Source organism: Plasmodium fragile (assembly GCF_000956335.1).
Source record: "Plasmodium fragile strain nilgiri unplaced genomic scaffold supercont1.32, whole genome shotgun sequence".
NCBI lineage: Eukaryota > Apicomplexa > Aconoidasida > Haemosporida > Plasmodiidae > Plasmodium > Plasmodium fragile.
The window spans coordinates 165,475-192,776 of record NW_012192612.1 but is presented as its reverse complement, the minus strand read 5'-3'; the positions used below and the strand labels follow the sequence as shown (position 1 = coordinate 192,776).

Genomic DNA, 27,302 nt, shown 5'->3' with positions numbered 1-27,302 from the left:
AAAAAAAAAAAAAAAAAAAAAAAAAACCACACATGGGTAAAATTAAACGCACATATATATATATATATATATATATATATATATATATATATATATATATAAAAACATCAAGTGAAAAACGACCGGGTAATCGAACTTTGAAGCAGAAAATTCCCGAGGAAGCCTTTTCCTACCAATCGCAACTGACCCTGCTGCAGAGGCACACATGTGTATTACAAATCTACATTGCCATGTGTTCCAAGCGCATCTTTAATTGCATCCCTGGGTGCTACACCATAAAAGGGACTTCTCCGTAGAGATTATTATTATGCCTAAAATGGAAGCAGCCTTATATCGGATGGCAGAGGGCACCTTGGAAAGAGAGGACGCACATAGGGTGGTGCCACAAAAAAAAAAAAAAAAAAAAAAAAAAAAAACACACATGTATACCCTACCTGTGTATGCCCCACTACCTTTTTGCTCAACTGCTAGAAGAAATTTGCTTCCAGGTTTACCTCACCGGGGGATACTTCACGGGTGTGTGATGCCCCCGTGCGCATAAAAGTTCCTCTAAAATGGATGAGCCATCAGGAAATGGGGATCCCTGCTTGGTAATTAGAGCGGCGGAGCGATCGGTCTTTGTAGCGATGATGTAGAAGCAGCATAACACATGCATTTAGCAGCCATTTTAGAGATCATGTAAAAAAAGAATATTTTTTTCCCACCATCACCACCATTTTTCAGAGTTACCAAGGCAGGAAGAAGGACCCACCCACCAACAAATGTAAAAAAAGGCATTCATTTCGTCCCCTGTTGTTCATGTGGCTACCCGATTAAGTTCTCTTCCTGTGGAGAAGGAAAAGGGGCAAAAAAAAAAATTCCTTGCGGACACGCTTCTGTGCATTTTCCCTTTTGCCGTCCCATAATGTATAACCTCTTTAACTCTCCCCTTTTTTTTTCCGCCCCCCCCCTTTAAGATCATATTGAAAATTTAAAGGGCAGTTTAGAAGGCCTATTGAACGATGGGAATTGCCTGTCCGAGTTGGAGACACTAAAAGAATCCCTAACCAAGCTGGAGTTATACTCAGAGAGGAATAATGCGGTATGGAAAATATTGGAGAATTCCTTGTGGCGAGTCTTCGAAGCGTTACTCCCTTGGTGAAGCTAAGAAGAAGCTACATATACATGCACGTCCTTCCTTCATTTAGGACCTGCCCTTCAATGTTGGAATCACGGAGCGAACCAGCAGTGCCTACAATGACAGAACAGTAGGAAGAAAAAAAAAAAAAAAAAAAGGGGCGTGAGCCCAAGTAAAGCTTATCTACTCCCATTTGTATTATTCACTCCAGTCCTGTTCACCTCCCTGCCTTATGCTCCATTTCACGATGACACATTTTTGTTCTTCTCTCCATGCACGCATGACAGTGCGCGCAGCTGAGGAGGGAACTCCTAAAACAGAAGAACCTAAATTGGTGCCTGTCTCTGAAGGTGCGAAGTATACACATGAAGCTAAACAGCCTGTACGCCAAAAAGGATCAACTCGAAAGGAGTGTGCAAAATAGGATAAAAAAAATGGAGTTGCAGTTCCTCCCTGAGGGAAGCAAGCAAGGCGATTTGCAGGATCAGGTAAGAAAAGGGGGGCGAGACATGATGCAGTTGTGCTTGGCTCCATTTTGCAAAGTCTACACATCTCAATGTAAAGCACATGTCGCACGGTGGCCAGTGGAAAAAGTCGTGAAGTCGACATGCCCCGTCCCCACCTTTATTATTATACCCCCCGCCCCTCTGTCCACAGAGTACTGCAGAAAAGGAAGGCCACCGAGGAGACCCAACAAATGAGGAGACCCTAAATGAAGAAAAAAAAACAGTGGAGGAATTAAAAAGAATGCTAGTAAAACATGAAATGCATGTACAGGCAAGTGAAGTTGAGAAGGTCAAATCTGAATTAGAACTGAAGACCTGTAAGGACAAGTTAAATGAAGAAATTGAACGGAATGAAAATTTATACAAGAAGATTAAAAATTACCAAGATCATTTGGAGAGAGTAAAAAAGGAGGAAGAAAAATGTATGGATGAACTGGATGAACTTAGGGTTCAGCTGCAAAAGTTTCGAAGTGAAAATAGCCAAGTGGAGGAGAAGAACAAACTTCTGCAAGAGGAGAAGGTCAGATTAGCACAAGCGAATAATGTGTTGAAGACAAGGCTGCAATCTGTGCAGGCGTGCTTAACCGAGTTAAGAAACAAGGAGCGCGCCTTCGCCAGCTGTTCGCGGAAGATAATGAGTGTCGTTACATTTCTGCGGGAGAGTGGCAAAGGGGGGGGGTTTGCGCTTGGGGGGAAGTATGGCGGTGGGTTGTGCGACACGTTGAGAGATACAATGGACGAATCGTTAGGGTACGCATGGGGGGTAAGCGTGGATGAGGCAGAGGGTCCTCCCCCCCTGGATAATGTTCTGACAACCCCCCTGCGCGGAAACACCACCTTTGCGCAGACGGAGCTGCAACTGGATGCCATTTGGACCTCCATCCGGGCGTTGGTCGGGGTGAAGAGGGAATTCGAGGTAAGTCGGGCCACGTGTTAAAGAGGTCGTCATCATCGCGTCTTCACAACTACTTCTTTCTAACGGCGTCCTTTGTGTTCACTTGTTTTTCTTCCCCCCCCCCTCGCAGGGCCAAAAGGACGAACTGGAGAGAGCGCGAGCCGAGGTGCACGCCGCGAAGAAGGAGCTCGAAAGGAAGAGGAGGAGCTACGAAGAAGTTAAGCAACAAATAGGAGAGCTGCAAACAAGGCAGCAACGGAATGAGGAAGAAGTTACTAGCGCGAAGGAAAAGGACGAGAAAACGATTATGCAGTTAAGACAAACATTGCAGGAGGAAACCAAGCTTACAAACAAGTACAAAAACAGAAATGAATACAACCTGATGAGAATTAGACGATTGAAGAGGAGAGAAAGCAAAATGTTTTTTCAAATTAATCAGTTGAAGAGGTATGTAGAGGAGAATAAGTCCATGTTGGACAGAGCAAATGAAATGAGTAGCAATAAAATTAAACATATGAAGCAGAGGAACAAAGAGTTGATTACGAACCTAGATGATATACACATGCAGTTGCAAAGATGTGTAGGTCAAGTAAACACAGCTAGTAAAAATATGAAAGTGATGGAGAGAGAGAAGCAAAAGGTTACTCAACAAATGCATATGCTTAAAAATGAAAATGGAGAGCTAGCCAAAGAATTACAAACATGTAGAAACAAAAACGAAGCAATGAAAATGAAGGTGTACACATTGAATAGCAGAATGAGTAAAATAAAAGAAAAAATGAAATGCGCTAATATAAGATTCACAAAGGCACTGAAACATCATAGCAAGTACAACAGGAGTTATAAGGAGGGACTGTGTCGGAAGAATGAATACCTCGAAGAGATGGAGAGCAAGCAGAAGGAACTACAAGAAGAATTAAAGGAGAAGGAAAAGACCATTGAGAAAAATGATCAATGCATACAGAAATTAGAAGAAGCAATTAAAATGTACGAAAAGCAGAAGGAAATGCTAAGTGAAGAAATAAAAAAAAAAAATTTATTAATTGCAAGTAAAGAGGAAAAAATCGACATGCTTAGTACTATAGAAAATGATTTGCTAAAGGAAGGAAAAGTCAGCCAAATGAAGCTGATCGAACGGGACAAGGAAATAGAAGGTCACCTCGTGCAGTTGAAAAAAATAAAAGTGGAAAATGTAAAGTTAAATGAAATGGTTAATAAAGTAAAGAAGGAATTGATAAACTCAGAGCTGAGATGTAAAATGGCCTACAGAGATATGGACAAATTGAAAAAGGAAAAAAAAAAAATAATAATAAGTCTGCAGAACGACTTAGAGGAGAAGGAAAAGTGCCTCCAAATTACAGACGAGCGATTCGAAAAAATCAGACGTGAAAGGGAGGATGGACAGTATACCTTCCAACACGAATTGAAGGTTTTGCAAAACCAGGTGGAAGAACTAACAAGAGAAAAGGAAACGTTTCGGGGACAAGTGCAGCAACTGAATAATGACCTACAACAATCTCAACAACAGGTTAAGGAAGAAATTAGAATGAATGAGGAGGGGAAGAAACAAAACGAAAGTCTCCTCAACCAAGTGAATGAATATAAGAAGAAGATAAATAAACAGGAGGAAGAAATAAAGACGCTTCGAAATGTACAACACACTTCTGAACGGAAAATAATGGAAGAGTGTAACCATAATGAGGAGACACTAAAGCAGCGCTTTGAAGAGGAGAAACAAAATTTGAAGGTCCACTTTGAGGCACTAATTAAGACACAGAAGGAGGCACATCAGGAACAAATAAAAATGATGGTTATTCAGAAGGAGAAAGAAATGGAAGCTTTGTCCAAAGAAATGCAAGCGGAGAAAGAGCGATGTCAGAGAGACGTAGAATCAATGACGGAGAGACACAAGAAAGTGGTCACACAAATGAAGGAAGAAAGACAAAAGGAAATTAACCAAATGAAAGATATTTGCGAACAGAGCCGGAAAGCAGAACTGCTCAAAATTGAACAGGAAAAAAATTTGCTGAGTAAAATTGATGAGTGCACCTCCCTGCTGAGGGAGAAGGATGAAGAATTCCGGTCCGCCATACGGCAGTATGACCAGAAGCTACAAGATCAAAATAGGGAAATGGAAAAATTGGTGAACGAGTGTGAACTGAAGCTCAGGGAGGCACGCGTGGCCAGGCGAGGAGGTACCAGTGCAAGCGCCGCGGAGGAGGAGGTCTCCAACATGGGCAGTGGGGCGAATCCTGCTCAGGACATACACTCTGCCACGATTGCGCAGCTGGAGGAAAATTTGCGCGGAAGCGAAACGAAGATTTGTCAACTCGAGAAGGAGCTGTTCGACTCGAGGCGAGAGTTGGCCGAGTTGGCTCAGAAGAACCGCGACCTCGCAGACGGAAAAGCGGAGGCAGACAAGGAGGTTGCCAATTTGGTGGCGGAAAATGAGAAGCTGAAGGAAGAGATGCAGAGAGCCACCTCCCCCCTGAGTGCTCCCCCCTTGGACGGTTCTCCCCTACTTACCATTTTGCCCTTTCTTGGGGGTGACAGTGCACCGGCCGCGCCGGAGGAAGAACCCTTGCCAGTGGTGGCAAAGAAAAAAAAAAAGAAGCATAAGAAAGGCACCTCCGGAAAGGAGCGTCATGAAACGGAAGAGAATTGCGACGAGGAAAGTAACATGAAGGAGGAGACGGAGGAGGGAAAGAAGACTGTTCACAAGAAGAACAAGAAGTCGGCGAGGAGGAAAAAAGGAAAAGACATAAGTTGTTCGGAAGATAGGCATGATGAGGAAGATGCGGGCGATGGAAACCTTCGCGACAATGAGGACACACGAGACGACACTGAGGAAGGGGACGCACTCCTCGACGCAGACACAAATAACGTATCCCCCAGTCTAATCTCAACAAACGAGCAAAACTGCTACGTATTCCTAAACACCATAAGCGTGAAATTGGATGAAATTGTGGACAAGCTCAAAGCCAAGGAAGACCCCCTGCTCATAAATGATGCGCTGAATAAGATAAATCTGGCCATCACGACGTGGAATTTGTTTGCTGACCCGAACGCGCCAACTGCGGAGGAGGCGGATGGGGAGACCGCACCGGATGGAGAAGTCCTCTTAGATGAGGAGACCCTACCGGATGGTGAAGCCGCACAGACTGGCGAGACAGAACCGACCGATGAAGGGATAGGTAAGGGGCACTTGTCCGATGAGCGGTACGAAGCTCTTAAGAGAGAAGTCGCAGAAAAGGTGGAGCTCATTCGCCAGATGGTGTGACGGAGGTGGGAGGAGATATCTCCTCTCCGTTATGAACATTCAAAAGTGTGCGTAGAAGTGGTTTGTTTGTTTTTTTTTTCCTCATTTTTTTCACATTTTTTTATTTTGCCCATATTGATTTGATGAGCTGCCTCTGCCCGCGTGCAGGACAGCCCCCAGTTTTGTCCTTTTTTTGTTTGCGTTTGATAAGTTTAAGCGGTGAAGCAGCCACGTTAGCTTCATTGGGCCCACGCGCCTACCCAACTGCTTGCTATTTTAAAAACGTCTTTTTTAAAAAATGCCAAATGGTTGAGATGGTGACACGAGGTGCAAGGGTGGAGGTGTGCTACAGAAAAAAAAAAAAAAAAAAAAGTTGGGGCAGTGGAGGAATGGTGGGTGTGTCTTCGATGTAGGGCGCGTACTGCCCTGTTCATACTGCTGTCAGTGGCGCTGCGGAACGCGGCTCTGCGGAAGGCAGCTGTGACCACCTAGACGAGCTCCGAAAAGAGCGGCACAGTGCGCACGTAAAAGTGGTTCATCTGGTACTTGCCGTAGAGGTCCCTAAGGTAGCTATTGTGCACGTCGCCCTTTGCCCTGGAGTTGTAGTACACGTCCTCGTACATGGACTTGAGGTGCAAACTGTACGCAGCGCACACCCGAATATTGTGAGAGACAATAAGGTAGCCAGTTTTAAAAATTAAATCTAGAATAAAGATAAAAGCAACTCCGCAATAAAACATACGGACACATTCATCTGTCAGAATTTTGGACTTGTGGTGCATCCATATAAAGAGGAGCAAAAGGAAGCGGGTTAAGAGAGTTAAAACGATAAGTAGGAGATGGTTATTTTTTAAATTATAATTTAGCCTCAGATTCTTAATGAAATTATTTCCTAACATTAGTATGGAAAGTGAAGATAGTCCATGCATGTGCTTTGTATTTATGTATATTAGAAGAGATGCAATCGATATGAATCCCTTATAATCTCCCTTGAAGTTATTTTTTTGGCTTGACTCTTGGTTGTTGAACAGGTTGAATTCATCCGTCTGGAGAGCTCGAGTGGAGGAAGAAGACCCAACTCCGTTGGTTACTTTTCCATCCAAAGTAGTAGTGACCCCCCCGCTGATTGCTTCTGCGCCAACACCGGTGATCGCTGCGGCACCCCCGTTTATGCTCAAAAAAGGGGGTAGCTTACTTTTGTTTGTCTCGTTCATGAAGGGACGAATGATGTAACCAATGAATTGGCGGCCAGACAAGGAACACAAAAACACATAAATATTTCGAATGATCTTGAAGGAAGGAATCACTGCGAAGAGAAGATAAAAATATGGAGCGTACTTTTCAGACGTGCTCAAATTCCTCAAGAAAATCTCAAAAATGTTATTATAGACGAGGAGAAGGAGGAAGAGAAAATCTGAACTGCATTTTACAAAAATGAAAAGAGTAAAAATGAGGACCTCCAATATGCTAGAGAGAAACACAGAACACAAAAGTGATATGACTGAGTTGCCCAGGATTATTAAAAAGGATACGGTGAAAATGATGTTGTTGTGTTCGAACAATTTGTAATACATATCTGACTGTGTGAGGATTATCTTTAAATTGTGAATATCAATTTTTGTGTAGAAGAAGTAAATTACTATTGACATTGCTATTTTCCCCAGGCAGTAGGTTATATAAGGGATGATGAGACGAATCTGGTTGAGGTAGGAGACCTTGAGACTGTCGTCCAAGTAGCAGTGGTACCTTTCATTGTTAGACACGTTGGTGTACATTAGTTTGTTCATTGTAAATTTCTTCCCGATTTTGTTCTTCCTGATGTTTAGCTTTCGGAAGGCGGACACTTGATTCTCGACGAGGTGCTCGAAATATTCGCAGAGGTTTTGGTAGATTGGGGCATGTGTAGTCCCGCTGATCTGTTCACCGTCCTGCTTGGCATCAGCGACGGTTGTGACCTTCTTCTTCCTACAAGCGGCAGCTTCTCCCGGCGGTGCGTCCGCCTCGTTTCTCATCGACTGCACCGATTTGATATCCAACGAGTTGTTGCACCCCATGGTACTCAAAGACACGATGGATCTTTTCTTCAGAACCCCCCCCGAGGGGCGATTCACCAAGTTGGGCTTATTCCCACCAAGAGAGCCATACGGAATGAGAGTGCCATCATCAGACTTGTTGGTGTTGTTATTACTGTTGCTGTGTTTGGTAATCGCCACGGTGTGTCCCACTCGACCGCCATTATCCGTGTGATCTATATTGCGGCGTAGTCTCTCGAAAATTAAATTGCAGTGCTTTATAGTAAGGCACTTGATCGGGATGAAGCACACGTTCTTAATTAAAAGGGGTTGGAAATGTACGTTTGAAACGTAGGAGGCCAGGAAGTAAAAGCGTAAAATCATGAAAGGTATGTCCACCAGGATTATGCCAACCACAGCAGCATGCTTTTTGCAGAAATAAATATCCCCAAGATCCAAATTTTTTCTGTTCTTTTCTGTCACGAGGGAGATAATCGGGAAGGAGTAGGCATTTAGGTAGAGAGAAAAGGAAATTAAGACTCCTCCAATTATTTTGATCCAAAAATTGGTGTTTTTAACAATGTACGAGAGCTTGACCAGAGTGAACAGCAACTCGAAAATGTCAAAGAGGTCTATGACGACGTGAAGCATTAAATTGTTGTGGAAAATATGTTCATTCGTTATGGTCATTTCATCTGGGTACAGCTGCTTGTATGACTTCACAGACAGAGCCGTGTATATGAGAGTGCTCAAACTGAGGAGAGCAAAGATAACACACTTGTTATAATAATCTGTGTTTGTTTCTTCTGAGTAGGCATTTTCGTTGAAGGCAAAAAAGTACATAAAAATAACTTTGAAGGAGATGGAGTACACATACAGGATCCAGCAGTTGCCTCCCTTGACAGCCGCAAAGGATTGGGAGTTGTTGAAGCAGAAGTGGATGAAAATGTATATGTCGAATGTGCAGAGGAGGAGGATGAGTTTGTTGTACTCAAAGAGGATGTAGTACAGCCCCAGCTGCTGCACGATGAAGGTCGTCAGGTTGAAGAAGAAGGAGACACGCCACCCGTTCAAGATTTTGGTGATCATTTTGGTGGGAAGGGGGCAACGGTGAAGAGGTGCAGAGGTCACGATGGGGTGAAGTTAGGAGGATGACAAGTTGCGAGGCTGCCATGTGGCGAAAAAAATTATGACCGGCAAGGTAACAATGACCAAAAAGTGGGGCAAAAAAAAAAAAAAAATCACACACACAAGGTACACACAAAGGCAGCGTCTCAACTCTGCGCGGCAACCGCTATGCTGATCAAACAAGAAATGTAACACACGAACAGACAATATGGCCGGTGAGTCTGAATACGGTCCCCTTTATATTTTTAAGAACAACCAACTGTGTTGCAACAAATTTGTAGCTAGCTAAAAATGTTACTTGTTAAAAAAAAAAAAAAAAAAATATGAACGTTCAGAACAGCAGAACGGAAGATCGGCAACGCGCGCCCGCTGTGGGAAAAAACGAGACGGAATTATACACCTTGTGGGTAGGCGCAAGTGGTGATAACTACACCAGTGTGCATACGCTTAAAACGCTTATGTGTTTATTTCTCCTATGCGCACGCATAAAAAAAAAAAAGGGCACTTTGCGTATGCTCATTGGATACACATATTCGATTATTTTGGAAAAAAAACTGAGGGGTATCACCCAACTCAGTGTTGTAATTGCGTCAAATGGGATTGTGCCATATGCGATGTGGGAAGGGTTAAGAAGTTGCCGCCACTTGCAGCGAACAGGAAACGAAAAAAAATAAAAAAAAAGAGACTTATCACGGTCCACGTGCGAAATGCCGATCTCAGATCAGCACTATGTTTACCTTTATGGCTTTCCATATGGTGGTAGTGGGGGGGTGGAAAACAGGAAGAGGTATAAAAAAATGTGGAAGAATAAGAAGACTCCCCGTGGAAACTTCTTCGCTGAGGCCCTAGCCAAGCAGGGAAAATTTCACCCACTCGCCATGCACATGTCATTATGTGCTTCCGGTATGCATACATAAAGGTCAACATGTGTGTCTACTCATAAGGACAGAATTTGTGTGCCTCTACCCAATGATTCATCCGTTTCTGCCTGTCCGGAACGAAAATGTTCACTCGTGCACAAATCACGGATGAATTTTGCTAATCCCCCCTTGGGCAAAAAAAAAAAAAAAAAAAAAACGCGAAAAAAATGTGCAGACGTGGAAAAAACTCTATGACCAAAGATTAAGGATTCCGATTTGGAGATTAAAAGAATATAAGAAAAATGGAATCTTCACAGAATGACGAATCTACGTTGATGCTCCTACAAGGCATTTGTACTGAGGCGAACCCCGTAGGTGCGTGAAGGTGACCAGATGTAAGTACCTTCAAAAGGGTGCACACAAATGTACATGCAAAATGTTCCTAAGTGTACATACGCACGCAATTCCTCGCGAGCACGTAATGGTATACCCCACTTCGTAGGAGGTAGAAGGGGAAGACGAAGCCTACGCTTCAATCCACCCGTGTGGATCAGCCCACCAGTGCCTTCTCGTCAAGTGCCAGACAAGTATGAATAAACCCGCACAGGGAAAGGCAGCCGGGGAGAGCGGCAAGCCTGGCCCCAGTGGCCAAAGCGGCTTACCTAAGAAGGAGAGGCAAAAAATAAAGCCAATCCAAGTCAGGCGAAGCTTGAAGGACATCCTAGTGAACGAGAATCCCAGTCAGCTCATCCTTAATTATAGCGGGAAAAAAATAGCAAGCGCTTTTCCTGACGAGGATGTGCAGAAGCAGGATATTTTAAGTGAGTCCCACACGGAAGAACCCACAAATGGTGAAGACAAAAGAAAAAAAGGAGGAAATGTTGAAAGACTCTTTAGCACAGAAGCAATCGATAGCCACCAGAAAATGATGATGGAAGAATTGAAAGAGCTCCTAAGCAAAGAAGACTTAACTGATGAAATGAAAAATAATATTAAATCCCTCTATATAGAAGTGCAGGAAATTTATATGGAAATAAAAAACGACTTAAAAAAAAATTGTCCCTCATCGGAGGATATTCTAAACTTGTATCGATCTGACGACATCAACAGGAAGAGTAAAAATGCCATTTGGAAAAAATTTTGTTTTTACAAACTTCTAGGGGATCAGATGAGCGATATTCACATTTGCACGATTTCATCCTATCGGTTACAATATTTGAAAACCATTTATAAGTGGTACTGTAAGAATAAGCGTGTTTTGTTTGGTGCTCGGTGTGGTCATCGCTCTGGGGCGGGAGGGTCCTGTGCTCGCGGCGATGACACGACCACGGAAGACACGAGTAGTAGTGTTACCACGGATGGTGACATGTGCGAAGATGATACCTCCAATGGTGATGCTACCAAGGATGATTCTACCAAAGAGCTGATCGGTGTGCAGAAGCAGATCGAGGAGGGGGCGGTGGACGGGAGCGAGCCAGTTGAGGCAACTGCCCCCGCCGACGCAGTGACGTGTGCGGAGGGGGAAACATCCCAAACTGAGGATGGCTCATCGCCGCCAAGGGGAGAAGCAAATGGGGTGAAGAAGGAGGAGGGCGAAGAAGGGGGTGACACAGGACACTATGGGAGGGAAAACTCCGACCAGTTCGATGATCTTCTCACAAGGCACATGCAAGAAATAAAGAAACCTGGTGGTGAGGGGGACAAGAGAGAAGTAGATTGGAGCCACCAACAGAAGGAAGAAGAGCAAAACAAACCAAGAGATAACATTCTAGCGAGTTATATATTTCCAAATTCGCTTTTTGAAAAGGGCGAAAACGGTACACCCGACATGGAGGCAGACAAACCATGTGACAATGGAGACAGGAAAAATGCCATCGAGTTGGACTGCACCGTGGGGGAGGACCTGCTGCCGACCCAGATTGACACAAAGAGGATCCTGGAGTTGGAGGAAGAAATTAAACGACAGAAGCTTCTAATCAAGGAGAAGGAAATTGAAATAATTAATTCTCCAATTGGGATCAAATTTAAGGACATCTTTGGAAACTTCCAGGACATTGATATAAACGAGTAAACAGTTTTCGCCATGTGGGCATGCGTGCATGTGGTGGGGGTGGACGTAGGACACAGTTGGCACGAGAACAGGGTAGACGTTATGCAGCTTATAAACTTAGCCCCTTTGTGAAGGCGTGGTTTAGTGTCTTCAGTCGGGGAAAACGAAGAAGAAGTGAGCGTGTTAGAAGCGTTTTTACATGCATACGGTCGTGTGCGAACTCACATGGTTATATGAACGTACAATATACCTTTCACACCTGCCTGGGGGGTTCCCCGCGAGGCGAGTCAAAAGTAATTCAGGCAGTTCTCAAACAGGACTGTATACTCGTAGGAATATTTTTCATACACGCTGGTGTGTGTGGTTGGCTCGTGTAAGGCGTCTTTTTCCTTCTGACTTTTTGAAATGCCTGTCCCTTTTTCCTCTCGTCCGTCTCCTGAGAGAAAATTGGGGGAAGGGTAGAGAAGCAGCGTCGTAAAGAGCGGCTTGCAAAACGCGGCGCTTTTCGTAGGGAGCGTCTTGTAATAGTGTAGTCGCTTGGCTCCTTAGCGCACTCGTTGGAGTTCACTTCTTTGCGCTCCACTTCCTCCTCAAACCCTACGCGAGGCTCTGCTGAGGTCCAGGAAGAGCGCCTGCGTGAAGATGCTGTCCATAGCGACGTCCCGGTCCACCTTGGAAAAAATTAAATACATAACGGACAAAAGAATATTCACAAAAAAAATTAAAAGAACAAAGGAAATATTTATTGCGTCCTCCCTGCGTGCGAGGAAGCATGAGAAAAAGTAAAGCACCAACTTAATAGCAATTTCTTTTATGTGGCAAAAGAATAAAAAATTATCGACTCGTGTATTTTTAATTAAATTTTTGCTGATTATAATTCTGTTAAGCATGATGGGTCCCTTCATGTGTTTGATCAGTTTAAGGATAAAGGAGGACACCACTGATATGGGTGTTAAGACGTGTTCGTTCGTTTCTGCGGTTTGTCTCTCCCTTCCTTTGTCTTCGTTTTCCCTGCGCGTTTTTACTCGTGTTCGGTATGTGATGTACTTGCGTCCGAGGAGCATGTAGATAAACATGTACGTGTCCGCGAGGAAGAGGTAGACCTGTGAAAGGGGAGCGGTTGAGAAGTGGCTGTTTGGCGGCGATAATTTTACCAATTTGCCCCGTTTAATATGGCTTCCCCCCTAGGCACCTCCCCCCCCCTGCACCGCCCTACCAGGTAGCCAAAGAGGATGAGAACCACGAGCGTGTTCTTGTTTTTATTAAAGTAGTCCAGCATGTCGTAGGAGGGGTTATATTTGGACACGATGAGAAGGACGAAAAAGAATGAAAGAAGATTAAAGACATACATTAGGGACATAAAAATCCCATCGAATAGGGAACAGGTAAATAGGTACAAAAGGAAGGAACAAAATGAATAAACTAAAATGATTAAAGAATTAATTCGGATAATCCAGCAGGACTTCAGCGGGTTCATATTCCATTGGTAAGTCAATTCATACAAATGCCGGTTCAGGTCTTGATCAAAGTCCATTGTGTAAGTGACCACGAGGATGCCAATTTTTGTGGCTATTAGAATGAAGAAGAAGAGGAAGATCAGAGAGTAGCCCATGGAGTTCTTCTCAATTTGATCCACATAGCAGGACATGTATCTTTTGAAGTTCACCCCAATGTATTTTAAATAATGAAAATAATATTTTGAACTAATTATATTATAATTTAGATTGTCAATTCGGGAGTACTGAATATTTTTAATCGCATTTATATTTATGGTGTCGGTAGACAGGTAGCTCCTGCTCAGGAGATATTTGTTAACATGGCTTTCCTTCACGTGTAGGTTGTTGGATGGTCTGTTTGTGCATTTTCTCTGCCGTGCATCTTGGTGGTTGTTAGTCCTTTCTTCTGAATGGGTCTTTTCACCCTGATCGGTGTAACTCCCCCCCTTGGCTGCGTTTTTCCGCTGGCCCTTCTGTTCCCTGCGACGGTTGTAGAATTTAGACTTGCGGTAGATGCGTGACCCGTGGATGATGGCGAAGCAGAGATTCTTCATGATGAACTGGGGCGAACCTGCACAGTTGAGAAGCGATGAGGAGATTTGTGTGTGTGTGTGTGGGGGGGGGGGGGGGCAATTAGGTGGTGGGGAAGTGTGCGAAAGGGTTGGCGATGGCCCTTACACGCGGTGGCCGAGAAGACCAGATAAAGGAACAGCCGCGCCATGAAGAGAGACACATCGGTGAAGAAGAAGCTGTATATGCTGATGTACTTGAGGCAGGACATGGCGTCCCCGCCGACCTTGGACCTTGGGAGGAAGGCCTCAGTGGAAGTAGAAGCTAAAGCGGGGGAAGAAGTTCCCCCAAATAAGCCCCTACTAATCGAATGCTTCCCTTCCATTTGTTGAGGTCCCCCCAGAGAGGTACCCTTTCTGATAATAGCCCCACTAGGAGGGTGCCCATAATGGTTTTTCCCTCCTCCATTGGTAGCTTTGTTCTGGTCGCTGGTCCACCTGGTAAGCGCCGCGTTACGACTGTAGGTGTGTAGCAAATGGGGTCCACTGGACGGAAGGTCTCGTACATGTTCTCTTCCCCCCCCTTTAGCGAAGAGCTTCCACCTCTTGTTACTTTCGTAGGAAAAGCTCGGAAGTGAGTAGGCGTGGATAGCTACATTTACGCAGAGGAGTACACCAAAAAGTACGAAGACACCTTGGTAGGTATGCAAGCAGAAGGAATAAAATTCGACGAAGCTCTTCCGATCTATGGCTGCATGAACAAACAGGTCTGGGTTAGTAATGAGTGATAGCTCTTGTACAACTCGGAAGTGGTAAAGGAAAAAATGAAAATTAACACAAAAAAAAAAATCAGATATGTCCATTAAATCAATCGACACGTGAGTTATTATGAGGAGACAAAAAAAAATTTCAAGGTTTATAAAACGCACTTTGAGCAGATCGAAATCGGTCACGAGAAAAAACAGAATGTAGACCAGTATAGAGATGAGGATCGTGGAGCTGATGATGTGGATGTTGTTTGCGTAGGTGTCTAGTTGTATGGGTAACGGTGGGGATGGCCCTCCTCCACCGACTTCCTCATGATGTCTTATGAGGGCTCTCGGAAGGGAGACGTAGTAGATCACCGTTATCTTAGCCACGACGCTATAAACGTAAATCATGTACATGTGAGTATTGTTGGCTGATCTGACTTGTAAGTAGAGGAAGATGGCCAGCAGACCAGCATCTAGCATGAGCGCGAGCATTTTACTGGTCATCAGTTGCCACGAGAGAAGCCCCTCTTGGGTGGCTATGGCCGCTAGAAGCAGCAGCTTCAGCAGGAACACCGCGCGCTTCATGAGGGATACTCAGCGGAGGGTTTTGCATAAGCGGAGCGTCTGGCTGAGCGAAGCGAAGCGGCTTGTGTAGGCTAAGTGAGGTTACGTTGAGCGTCTGGCAGATAAGGAAGCACACCTCTTCCGCCCCGTCTGCGTATGCGTATGCACCACTACAAATCGCTGGGCGCGCGCCAATTTGAGCGATTAAAAATGTGTAGACGGCATTGAGGGGCCTACCGCGTGGAGCAATCCTCTTCCTATTTTGTGAAAAAAGGAAAAGAAGTGTAAAATAGAAAGAAGCGGTGCAGAAGCACTTGAATGATGTTATTTTTCTCTACCTTGAATGTCCCATTTTTTTTTTTTTTTTTTTTTCTTGGGGATTATTCCGACCCGGATGATACTACCAAAATGAGGGGTGTAGCGTTCCATCGGTGCGATGCCAGACGATCCACACGTAGGGGCGCTTTTTACAAAGATCCCATTTGAAGCGGTTCCATTGAAGTACCCCATTTGACGCGTCAAGAGCAGGATGACATGAACGAAGAATATTCCTCCTTAGCGCATCTCCCTCATGCGGATCTACTTCTGTAACCATTTAGCCAAATGGCGAAGTGTTAGAAAAAGGTGTGTACCCTCTTTGGACGCGCGAACCTTTATCGTGTGAATTAGCTAGCTGTGCGTATCAACCGGGCCACCATAAACCTGCACGTGTGTACGTACATGGTAAGGAGAGATTGCTCCCTGTTTTGGGGGGAGTACATCCCCCAGAATATGGGCTCTAAATTTTTTTTTGCAGAGTGGGAGGGGCACATTGTGTGAGAGAGCTTGTTTGGTGATTTTTCCTCCAAGTGGTACGAAGGTAGGAGTAACACCACTGCGACCAGGGGGGAGGGTGTGGCCTCGTGAGGATTTCGCAAATACACAGCTGACCAGGGGAGCGATATTCCACAACATGGGGGATACAAGCATATCCGTTCAAGCCACTTTACAGTAACATCAATGGGGGGATAAAAAAAAATGAACATATAATAATTTAGCGCCCTTTTGGTGTTTCTCCCATTATTAACATGTTTATTTGCAACTCTCACATGCGGGAGAAACCACACAAGAAAAAATTAAACAAAAGAGGAAGGGGAAGATGTATGTAATAACCCTCACCGTGTAGAAGTCGAATGTGTGCACTACGGTAACAAAAAAAAGAAAAAAAAAAAAAAAAGCAAGAGCTGGAGCGCAGCGGGAGGGTAGGGCTTATTGACGGACTGACTGAAAGAAGCTTTAGAATATACCCGCGTGCATACAAAAAATATCAGGTGTATTTTACTGTGCCCCCCCCTGCCCACGCGGTATGCGAAATAATTTTTTGTGTATCGTTTGAACTGCGTGTGGTGATGCAGCCAAGGTACTTGAAGCGGGGGTTATAATGACTTGCTGGGAGGTCATTCTTTTTTTTCTTTTTTTTTTTTTTTTTCCTCTGGAGCATATCTGACGTAAAATTAAAAAAAAAGGGAAGCAGCACAGTGGAAGTATAGTTAACAAGGAAACAGCACTTCGCAGCAACCCGTGAAAAAGCAACGAATAATCGCTAACTGTCGCAGGGCGAGGGGAAGCGGAAGAGAAGAGAAACATTCCTGCCCTCACTTGTGTGGTCACACGTTCCCCCGTTTTTTGTTACGTTGTTCCCCTCTGAACATAACCTCTTTTCGCGCAGTTGTGTTGGAGTTGCATGAGTATTCCTTCCACACCCCGCACAGTAAGTGTGCTTTCAGTTGACCTTTTTTTTTGAACCTCCTAAGGTGTACGTGGAAGAGCGCGTGACGTGGAATGGCAAGGGTGTAGCGTGGCCTGAAGTGACCTCATCGCACATCGCACATCTCAGATTTGATTTATTTTCTCCTTTTTTTTTTTACCCCTTTAAGTCGCTTATTAAGGAGAGGAAAACTTCTTGTGAGATTGCCCAGGACGCCCTCCCCCCCAGTTGTATGTACACTGGGCGAGCATGCGAAAGTGGACTCGATAATTGATTAACATCATCATACAAGTGGTACCATAGAGAAGTGGTACCATAGAGAAGCGCTAACATAGAGAAGCGCCACCAGTAGTGGTGTGTGTAATAATAATAGGAGAGAAGCAGGGGTTTTTTGAAGCAACCCATATGTAAAATATTGTTAACAAACCTTCCTTGCGTTAGGCCGCTTCTCCACAACACACCATGCAGTCAGCGCCAAAAATGCGGCTGTTGGTGCAGCAGATGAAGAGGAGGATCAGCTGGAGCAGCTGCTCAATGATGGCATACTCGACAAAAATAAGCCCCGTGGAAATTTCCAAAATCCTGGAGAAGAAATTTGAGAATTTCGATTTTAAGACTTCCGCAAATGAAGTGGGATATGTGTTAAGTGTAGGAGATGGTATATGCAGAGCGTTCGGTTTGAATAATGTGAAGTCTTCAGAGTTGTTGGAAATTCATAACAGTGATGCTTCTGCAGGGGGTGGTGCTTCAAGCATCACATATGGTATGGCAACGAACTTGGAGTACGACAATGTTGGGGTCGTTATATTTGGTAACGACAGGAACATAAAGGAAGGAGACATAATAAAACGAACGAACAGGATTATTGATGTGAGTGTTGGTCCTGAGTTACTGGGTCGAGTGGTGGATGGGTTGGGTAAAGAGATTGATGGAGGGAAGCCTATTCAGACAAATGAAAAGAGGAAGATTGAAATAAAGGCACCCGGAATTATTGCACGTAAGAGTGTAAATGAGTCGATCATTACGGGAATAAAATGCATTGACAGTTTAGTGCCTATCGGGAGAGGACAAAGAGAATTAATTATTGGGGACAGGCAGACAGGAAAGACAGCTATAGCAGTGGACACAATAATTCACCAAAAGAATATAAATGAACAAGTACCTGAGAATGAAAGAGTGTATTGTATTTACGTTGCCATTGGCCAGAAGAAGAGTAACATTGCCAAATTGGTGAATTTATTAAAAAAGTACGATGCGTTGAAATACACCATCATTGTAAATTCCAGCGCATCTGATGCTTCTCCTCTTCAGTTTTTAGCTCCATATACAGGTTGTGCTATGGCGGAATATTTTAGAGACAATGGAAAACATGCGTTGATTATATTCGATGATTTGAGTAAGCAGGCAGTTGCATATAGGCAGTTGTCTCTTCTTCTGAGGAGACCTCCAGGAAGAGAAGCTTACCCAGGAGATATTTTTTATATTCACTCGAAACTCCTAGAGAGGTCTTCCAAATTGAACGACAAGCTGAAAGGGGGGAGTCTTACCGCGCTGCCCATCATAGAGACGCTAAATAATGATGTGTCGGCTTACATACCTACCAACGTCATTTCTATTACGGATGGTCAAATATTTCTTGAAAGTGAATTGTTTTACAAGGGGATCATCCCGGCCATTAATGTTGGTTTGAGTGTATCTCGTATTGGAAGTAGTGCCCAGTACAAGTGCATGAAGAAATTAGCGTCCTCCATGAAATTGGAGCTAGCTCAGTTTCGTGAAATCGTGGCCTTTTCTCAATTCGGTTCAGACTTAGATGCATCCACGAAGAAGCTCATAGAGAAGGGGAAAATTTTAACGGAAATATTAAAACAGAAACAGTACTCCCCTGTTAGCATCAGCTACCAGATTTGCCTCATTTATGCGGCCACCAAAGATTACCTCGCCAGCCTTACCATTGACAAGGTGCAGGATTTTGAGAAGCGCTACTTTGAGTACCTCGACAATAACTACGCAGATGTGCTGAAGAAGATCCAGGGCAACTGCGACTTGGCCGAGGTGGAGTACCAGATCAAGGAAAGCATCGAGCGCTTCCTCGAGCTGTACAAGGCCGAGACGGCGTAATGGGTGCGGCGTTAGCGAAGCGTTAGCGAAGCGGTGCAAACGCGTTGCGGCAGCGTTGCAAACGCGAAATGATCAACCGGCCGAGCTTCCAATCAGAGAGCCCTTCCCTGGGGAAGAACAAAGTTATTTATTAACGTGTCTCTATCGGGTCGCTAATAAGTCGAAGGCGCCTTCAACTTTGAGAAAGCCGCGACACACCCAGGGGCCGAGTAGGGAGGTGGGGGGATATTATCATCCCCCAAAAAAGAGGAGAATAAAAACTCTTTTTTTTTTTAAAAGTCAGCATCGATTCCTGCTATACTGCTGCGCGCCCCGTCCCGCCCCGTAGTTTGTGTAGGGTAGCATCAAAACTTTTTATTGCTGTTCCACTTTTTTAAAAAGTTGCACCAGTATTTCATAGTACAGGGACCTCCTGCTTACCAAAAAATTTTTCTTCACGAAATGGTATGAAAGGAAATTTTTACAATTCTGTAGCACTTGCTGCCGAGTGGCTTCTTCGTTCAAGGGGTACAGGTCTGCAGGGGGAGGAGGGGACATCACCCCATGGGTCGTGTTTACCAGATGATCCTCTCCCCCAACTGAACGTTTTTCCAACTGCAGAACCATTTGTGGAAGAATGTCCTTCAAATAATTCTTAAGCTTCAACAAATCAAATTCCAAATTAAGAATGAGTTGTGTTGAATTTATTTTCTCACAAGTACGATTCGCTCTTGTGCCGTTTCCTTCTCTCCCCTTCCACTTGTCACTGATGGAGTCCCTCTCTAAGGTGCGGATCCTCCTGGAGGCCATCTCGTGTGCACTGCGCCAAAGAAACAACTCGATGGGGAAAAAATAAGGCCAGTGAATTTTTCCAAATTTTCTCTCAACATAACGAACGTGTTTTAATTTTACCTTTCTCGTGTGGCGATCGTAATGGATTAGCATGTGAATGAGAGAGCAGAGAAGGGGGAGGGCAGTCTCTTCCTTAATCACTTCAATTTGGGAGACGAGATGAAGTAGGTGAAAGTAGAGTGGCTTGTACACATGTGTGCACTGGCCGAAGAGGATTAATAAAAATATTTTCATTTCATCAGGGAGAGATGCTATGTCGTGTTGGAGCAACCACTTGGAAATGGAGAAGTATACGGTCGAGTGGTAGAGGCCATTCAGGCTGTATGTGGCGATGAAGGTAATCATGTCGTCTAGGGTAAAGTCATGTTTGTTCCTTATAAGTAGCTTCTCCATCTGGGTGTAGACATCGTGCGTGTGGTTATCCGAGTTGGGGTGAACGGGAAAGGTACGCCAACCGGGTGAACCAGGACAGCTAGCTACACGTTTTGAAGTGGGCGAGCGACCCCCTTTGAGGGTTAAATAGGCAGCCCGCACCTTCGCAACTAGTGACTTGTTTAGAAGCGGCTTATTCCCCCCACACCCGGTGTGCATATAGAAGTACCTGTTGCGAAATCTCTCATGGTCTTTTTGTAACGTGGTCTCGAGGTGGGCCTGGACCGACGCGCCTTTCAACCTAGACCTGTTCAAATGGTACAGGATGATGAGGAAGCGCTTCGTCTGGAATGGTGTGCCGTCAAGGTAGTTGGACAGCATGGTTAGGAGGTAGTTGGCACCGCACTGCAGAGTTATCGCGGGGAGTGTACTGTCCGTTTCGTATGTGTACTTGACCGCAGAAGGGGAGGGTGTCTCGGTGGTCTTTACCACGTTATGAGTCCCCTGGGTAACAAGTGGTGGCTCCTTATCCTTGGTGATAACTCCCTTATCGTGTATCCTAAACTTGCTGAGTATGATTTTGTGCAGAGTGTCGTAGTTGGTGGTGTCCCCTCCTGGGAGTTCATTATCTCGAATGGGGGACTCGTCAATTTGTAGGGCACGTCGAGTGTCTCGGTCCTGCACGATGGCGCGCACCTCCTGGTAACGGTACGCCCTGACGGTGTGGACAATCTGTAGGAGGTTCTGCATTCGGTCAAGGGGCAATGTGTCTTCTTCACTTGGCTCCCCCGTCTTAGAGGTAGGTCCTGTTGCTTCTCCCCTTCCCCACGGAGCTCCCCCAAATTTCTGTATCGCAACGAAGATGTGAAACCAGTTGGATAATTTTATAAGGTACATGTTTTTCATGACGTAGGTGAAAATTTCATAAAAAGTTTTTTCCACTTGGTTAAGGAGCTTATTCTTTTTCCGTCGTGGGTCGACTTCCTCCCGGGATAAGTCACCCCCCATCTGAACGTACTCCACAAATGAGTGGCTTATATAAAGCAAAGACTTGGCGAGACAGTTTAATTGGGACTTGTGGAAATATTTTTTATTGTACTGCGCGTTGAAGTAGACGTTGTTTACGATTCGTGAGATGGCGTCCTTTGCTTGGAAGGGGAGAGAATGATTCTCGGCTGGGGGTGAGTTAGTAGATAGGTGACAAACGTTAGAGGGGTTATCTTCGTGGTTGTCCTTTTTCATCGCCCCCTTAATTTCTTCATATGGTAACAATACTGTCTGCTGCTCCAATTGGGCATTTTTACATGAGAGGAGCGGCTTCTCCTGGACTGGAAGCTCTCTCCTGCGGGGGGTTTCCCCATGGATATGCTCAAATAGGTTATGAAGGAAGGGTACCTGTTTGTCGGGTGTACTCATCACATGGTTGGAGGTCCACCAGCGGGTGAGTCTCCAAAGAGGGGAGTCTTCTCCATAGTAAGTTTTACACATATGTCCACGTCCCATGGGTGTGTTTTTCCCCCACGCCTTGCGCAGATCAGACACGATTTTAGAAAGATTATTTCTGCATAGAAGATTTTCCACATGGGATGAACTACTATTGTGGTGATATAGCATTCGAAAAAATTTCAACAGGACCTTCACATTTTTATCACTCACTTTGGTGTTAATGTGATACAGGTGCTTCAAATGATCGTATTGATTATTTTTTAATTTTTCGAATGGGGTCGAGAAGGAGAAAGCCATTTTCATCTCCTTCAATGTGTTACTTTCTTGCGCTGCTGTTGAGACAAGCTCGTTTGTCGCTACTGGATGGTCATGCGGAGGCGGGGCGTCTACATGGGCATGGTTACTTGGCTGCTTCACTTGCCCATCACGTCCCGCTTGTTCGCCTACTTGGTGTTCTTCCTGTGGTTCCCCCCCGCGGACACCGCCCCACTTGGTCCTCCCCCTTCCTTGCTCCGTAATGTATGAGGGGAAGACCTTCACCTTGGTGGTTTTCCCCCTCGTAAGGAAGGAGTCCCCATCTCTGCTCAAGGCTAAAATGTTTAAGTGGTTTATGCAGAGGTTGTATCTGCCCAGGGTTAGGATTCTTTGTAGGTACTCGTAATCCTGATTCTGCTTTAGCACTTCTACGTTGTTGAAGAATATTTTTCTGTGTAGGTGGAGAGAGAGGTCGTTAAGGAAAAGGTTTAGGTAAATATTATTTCGACCAGCACACCATTCCATGTAGTTTAAGTAATCCCATTTTATGTCCCCATCAAGGGGAACCTTTTGTGTGTCCTTTACAATGTTAATTAGTTTCTTTTTAAGAACATCATCTAGCAGTTGTTCCTCCGATTTGAAATCAGGAGTGATGGCAAAGAGGTAAGACCCTTTCGACAACAGGTTCATTATCTGTGGTAAGGTAATCTTGTGTGCATTTCTAATTAGGAAGCGGACGTAGTGACCTCTAAGGTGGTAGTTTACATGGTAAAGGTTTATTTCGCTAACCAATCTGAGACACTGGGTGAGAGTCATTTGATCCTTGTCCAGGAGACTCTTCAAGTAGTGTACTGTTTTGGAGGCATATTTTAATTGTTGAGGGAAAATGTAAAGGAAGAAAAAGAATTCCTTTTTCGACATGAGATAGCAGTTGTGACTTAGGTACTTGTAGATGCAGCTGAGGATAACGTCTCTCTGCTTCTTACTTATGTATTTATTTTTTCTTATGTTGTTCAGTAGGGAGTACATATTTTTCATTTTTATTTTTTGGACAAACTTCATGTAGAGCATTTCCTCTTGCGACAGGTCGTACGTGTCTCGCAGGGCCTTCTCATCCTTGCGCACCTTTCGCTCCATCGCGGTGGGGATGGCGGCGGTGGTAGAGACCGTAGCAGCATGAGCGGTGTTAGGGCTGCTTTGCAGCGATGTGGCCACGGGCTTGGCTGACGCCTCGCCGATGGGCCGCCCTGCCCCCCTGTCGAACCGCTCAATCTGCGCCCTACTTTTCACATACACATATTTGTCCTTGTCGAAAAAGTACTTGCACGTTTTTTTCTCCTTTCCATTCAGGTCAATCCGCACGACCTTTTCATGCTTCGACAGGGCCTGCAGCTTTTCCCTGTACTCGTTTATGGCCCCTGGCTTTTGCTTCTGCCTGTGGATTCTGAGGGCCTGGCGCGCACCCGCAGAGGCGCCTCTACAGCCGATCTGCATGGCGCAAACGCACCGCTACGCTTGTGTGATGATCGTTTAGATGAAACAACGTCACGCAGGGGAAAAAAGTGAGCGCTGAAGCAGCGTGTGTGTGTGGTTATATTCTGCTCACGAAGTGAACATATAACATGTTAGCATGCGCGAACATTTTTTTTTTTTTTTTCCCTGGCGACGATCGGCTTAATGTGCCGGGCTATGCATCTGTTGTTAACGCCTATGGTGGAGTACGTACCACATTTGCGCCAAATAAGGTGCACCTTTTTTTTCACGTATCTACATTTGTCATGGTAGAACACTTCACAGGGTGTCTCCGACGCAAATGAGGTGGTTAGAGGAGGCTATGCGGACGATCAGACCTCCGAATGAGAGTTGTGGGAGGAACAAGTCGACCCCGCGTTTTCCAACTGCACCTCGAACTTGCAAAAAGGTTGTTACGCTCTATTGCGCTTGTAACCAATCAACCGGTGCACTTATGGGTTAGCGAACTTTACTCCACTAGAGAGTCAACGCGGAGGCTGCTCCCCTTCTTTCCATTCGAGTTGCTATTTTAAGTGTTCATTGAGCGGTAAAAAAAAAAAAAAAATACAGAAAAATTGGTGGGGCATTCCCAACGAGGGGTAGGAAAACGACGTGATAAACAAGCGGTGATAAAGAAGCGCAGACGTAAAAACGGTGACAAAGAGAAGGTGACACAGAGTAGTTCCAACGACCCACGTGGCAACGGGCACAGTGTCCCCAAAGCAACGCCAAAAAAAAAAAAAAAAAAAAAAAAGAGATAATTGTACCTTTTACAAAAACGAATAGAACGACATGCTGCTTGGAAGGTAATGCAGCGTCAAATTTGAAGGGGCATGAAATATGTGCTCATTGAATTACGAATATGTGTTGAGCACGCATGGTGGTTGGGGTGTGTATAGGGGCCTAACACACTTGACGTAGTTTATATGGATGTGGTTCCTGTCAACCCTAAACATCCCCCCCAAATCTCAAATGACTTTTTTTATTTTACTTATTTTGTCGAGAATAATATTTTTGTTCACCTCATAGATGTATCCCCCCAGGATGATGTGGTCAAAAAAGTAATACAGGAAATGGAAATTGAAAAGGAGGTCCAGCTCGCACACGTTTGTGAAGAAGGTATCTAGAAGTTGCGCCATGAAGTGGATGAACTCCAGGATGTACAGTTCGTTTTCGTTCTCGATGCACACGACGAAGTAGAGGCCTGCGCGGGGTGAGGGAACATGAGCGGCAAATGAGCGGCAAATGAGCGGCATAATTTGCAGCACAATGTTCAGCACAAGCGACATTGTAGGGTTCACTTCCACTCCCTCAATGGTGCTTCTACTCCCCTCCCTTACCTGCGTATAGCCTGTACACAATTTTAAAATTCTCGTACACGAAGATGTTCGCGTAGGACCTACTTCTGTTGATTAAAATTTTGTTGATGTCTCTCTCGATCTTCTTCTGCTTGGCTTCGTTGCAGTTGATGTACCTTCGGGGGGAGCAAAAAAGTTGCAGCAGTTGTGGGTACACGTGGGGCGGCGCACAAGATGAGATGTGCAGGACATCTGCACAACTCCTACCCCCTCACCACTTACCATTTTGAAAACCGTGTCTTCCCCTGCCTATTCTGCAAAAGAATAAAATTCAACATTTTGCAAAAGGGAGAGGAAAGAATCGTTTGGAAGGGGTGACGGTGATGACGGTGCCTCGATTGGGAGGTGGTTTAACTTCGGGTCGCCTTCGCTACGGAGAAACTTCAAGCGTAAGCGGGGTCGCACCGGGGAGAGGGGAAGAAAACACAAAAACAGAATGGCGAATTAGGTAAAGGACCAATTTAACACAGGAGGTCAGTCTTGTTAAGTTTTTCCTTTCAATGGGGAGATTTTTAAATATACACGGTGTATGAGTGTGTGCTGGTAACGGTTAGGCAACATACATTATGCACCTTTCATTATCTCATCATCATCATACCCGGTGAATGCTAAACCATTTGTTCCTCTTCAAAATAATATGTTTGTTTCTGTGCGGAGTGCGTCTCATTGGTGAGAAGGGCGAATCATGGGTTTGTCGTTCCGCTCTTCTGGTTAGTATTTTTAAAAAATAAAAAAAATATTGCTGATCTGATCATGCCAGAATATACGAATGGTGTACGTAGCCGAGTGTCTGTCGGGGGAAGGTCCAACCAGGTGTGGCCATTAACTTCACCTGTTTGCAACAGTGTAAACGATTGCAGCCGCGTTCATCCCACTCTCCCTTAAGAATTAAAAAGGGTTAAAATCCTCCTACTGAACATGGCCAATTATGTTTGTCACATCAACTTTGTGCTATTTCGGCAGATGCATTGGTGTTCGCCTTCACGTTAGAGCGGGACTACCCCCTTTGGTTGGTACGGATGGGCGCATATATACATGCATATGTACTTGCATACATATGTACATAGCCTCTCTTCGCAGTTTGCGGGTGGAGAAGCAACACTACTTCCAAATGGGGGACACTACGGTTGGGGATGCACTGCGAGGAGGTAGCAAACATGTTAGTATAGCAATTTCCGCGCACTGTTTAATGATAAAAACACGCGTGTCATTGCGCCCCCCCTGTGCAAAGTCAAATGGGTAAAATGAAAACCAAAAAAACAAAAAAAAAAAAAAAAAGTTATGCCTGAGAGGGTGTTTTCTTTTTTTGTAACTCTTCAAATGGAGTAGGGACTAAAATTTGTTCGATACGGGAGAACTTTGTGAAGCTGCATAGGAAGGCTCCAAAACTTTATGAGTCGGGAAATTATTTATTTATTTTTTTTTTTTATTATTTTTTATTTATTCATTTAATTTTTTTTTTTGCCTACTTTGCTGCTGCTCCGAGCGAATCCTATTTGCGTAGCCCCCTTTAGCAGTCCATCCACGCCTCTTACCTCTATTTCCATTGGCTACGCCTTGCCACATTTAACTTCTAATCGAGCAAATTGGCCTGTTGTCCCCTTCGGGCAATGCCCCTTCACACCTCTTTTAAAGAACACGGGACACGCCTACGAGAACCAATGCAGATCAATCAAACGACATACAGTGAAGAAGTTACACGAATGGAACGGAGCAATCGCTAACATAAGGGGGAAAAAAAAAAAAAAACACTCGTGTACGAATTCACCATGAGATTCTTTATATGTCAAGTAAAAAACAGGTGTCCCTTCACACCCAAAGGAGTTCGCTATGTGTCATCCAAAAAGATATCCAACGTACGTTTTGTTAATGTGGGAGTGGTGCATGCTGGACTTGTTCCACTTGCCAATTTGTGCAAAACAGTTGAGGGTGATTTTTGCGGCACACAATGATGCTTCCCTTTATGGTCACACACATATGTACCGAGTGATCCTCATAAAAAGGACGACACATTGGACACTTCTTCGACCATATCAGTCTAACACGTTGCATATGTTATGCTTATCCATTATCCTCTCCCCCCCACCCCTTTTTAGTACTACCCCCCCCAAGGGCCAAGCGTTAAAGACATGGATGAGGAGTACAAGAGGTTCCTTCAATTGAAGAGAAGAGAAAAAGTTTTACCCGACAATAAAATTACAAGCATTGATATTAATACGTTTAAAAAGTATAAGCACAAAAACAACCCCATTTTTTCCACCGAATTTAAGGTGTTCATAACTGGTTTTTTAATTTGCGGTTGGTGCGTTTTTGCAATTTATCTGACCGTGAGGATTATGTCTCCTGATGATTTCGAATGGGTGGAAAGTGAGAGGAAGAGACTGGAGGATGCCAAAAAAAAAATTATGATAATAAAGGAAAGGGGACAGGAGGTGGACCCCGTGTGAGGACAGGGGAAGCGTTCCCAATTTGTATTAGCTATTTGGAAAAGTAAAAACAAAAAAAAAAAAAA

The 27,302-nt window shown here is 44.6% G+C and overlaps 8 protein-coding genes across 8 annotated transcripts; 4 read left to right on the top strand and 4 right to left on the bottom strand.

Moving 5' to 3' along the window:
• Nucleotides 1-554: 554 nt before the first annotated feature.
• Nucleotides 555-5,798, top strand: AK88_03028 (uncharacterized protein; the record flags this gene model as incomplete). The annotated part of the gene is made up of 7 exons (XM_012480651.1): nt 555-590; nt 724-763; nt 957-1,081; nt 1,188-1,247; nt 1,405-1,605; nt 1,775-2,539; nt 2,649-5,798. The coding sequence occupies 7 exons, from the start codon at nt 555-557 to the stop codon at nt 5,796-5,798; spliced, it is 4,377 nt and encodes a 1,458-aa protein (XP_012336074.1).
• A 467-nt stretch (nt 5,799-6,265) lies between these two features.
• AK88_03027 (uncharacterized protein) lies at nt 6,266-8,878 on the bottom strand (the record flags this gene model as incomplete). Its single annotated transcript, XM_012480650.1, has 1 exon — nt 6,266-8,878. The coding sequence occupies one exon, from the start codon at nt 8,876-8,878 to the stop codon at nt 6,266-6,268; it is 2,613 nt and encodes an 870-aa protein (XP_012336073.1).
• Nucleotides 8,879-10,079: 1,201 nt separating this feature from the next.
• Nucleotides 10,080-11,848, top strand: AK88_03026 (uncharacterized protein; the record flags this gene model as incomplete). The annotated part of the gene is made up of 2 exons (XM_012480649.1): nt 10,080-10,148; nt 10,280-11,848. 2 exons carry the CDS (start codon nt 10,080-10,082, stop codon nt 11,846-11,848), a joined length of 1,638 nt encoding a protein of 545 aa, XP_012336072.1.
• A 266-nt stretch (nt 11,849-12,114) lies between these two features.
• Nucleotides 12,115-15,169, bottom strand: AK88_03025 (uncharacterized protein; the record flags this gene model as incomplete). The annotated part of the gene is made up of 4 exons (XM_012480648.1): nt 12,115-12,263; nt 12,429-12,930; nt 13,044-13,894; nt 14,002-15,169. 4 exons carry the CDS (start codon nt 15,167-15,169, stop codon nt 12,115-12,117), a joined length of 2,670 nt encoding a protein of 889 aa, XP_012336071.1.
• A 2,188-nt stretch (nt 15,170-17,357) lies between these two features.
• AK88_03024 (ATP synthase F1, alpha subunit) lies at nt 17,358-19,016 on the top strand (the record flags this gene model as incomplete). The annotated part of the gene is made up of 1 exon (XM_012480647.1): nt 17,358-19,016. The coding sequence occupies one exon, from the start codon at nt 17,358-17,360 to the stop codon at nt 19,014-19,016; it is 1,659 nt and encodes a 552-aa protein (XP_012336070.1).
• A 354-nt stretch (nt 19,017-19,370) lies between these two features.
• On the bottom strand, nt 19,371-23,414 carry AK88_03023 (uncharacterized protein; the record flags this gene model as incomplete). Its single annotated transcript, XM_012480646.1, has 1 exon — nt 19,371-23,414. One exon carries the CDS (start codon nt 23,412-23,414, stop codon nt 19,371-19,373), a length of 4,044 nt encoding a protein of 1,347 aa, XP_012336069.1.
• A 986-nt stretch (nt 23,415-24,400) lies between these two features.
• Nucleotides 24,401-25,068, bottom strand: AK88_03022 (uncharacterized protein; the record flags this gene model as incomplete). Its single annotated transcript, XM_012480645.1, has 3 exons — nt 24,401-24,636; nt 24,773-24,906; nt 25,013-25,068. The coding sequence occupies 3 exons, from the start codon at nt 25,066-25,068 to the stop codon at nt 24,401-24,403; spliced, it is 426 nt and encodes a 141-aa protein (XP_012336068.1).
• A 1,670-nt stretch (nt 25,069-26,738) lies between these two features.
• On the top strand, nt 26,739-27,237 carry AK88_03021 (uncharacterized protein; the record flags this gene model as incomplete). Its single annotated transcript, XM_012480644.1, has 2 exons — nt 26,739-26,756; nt 26,887-27,237. The coding sequence occupies 2 exons, from the start codon at nt 26,739-26,741 to the stop codon at nt 27,235-27,237; spliced, it is 369 nt and encodes a 122-aa protein (XP_012336067.1).
• Between the last annotated feature and the right edge of the window lie 65 nt (nt 27,238-27,302).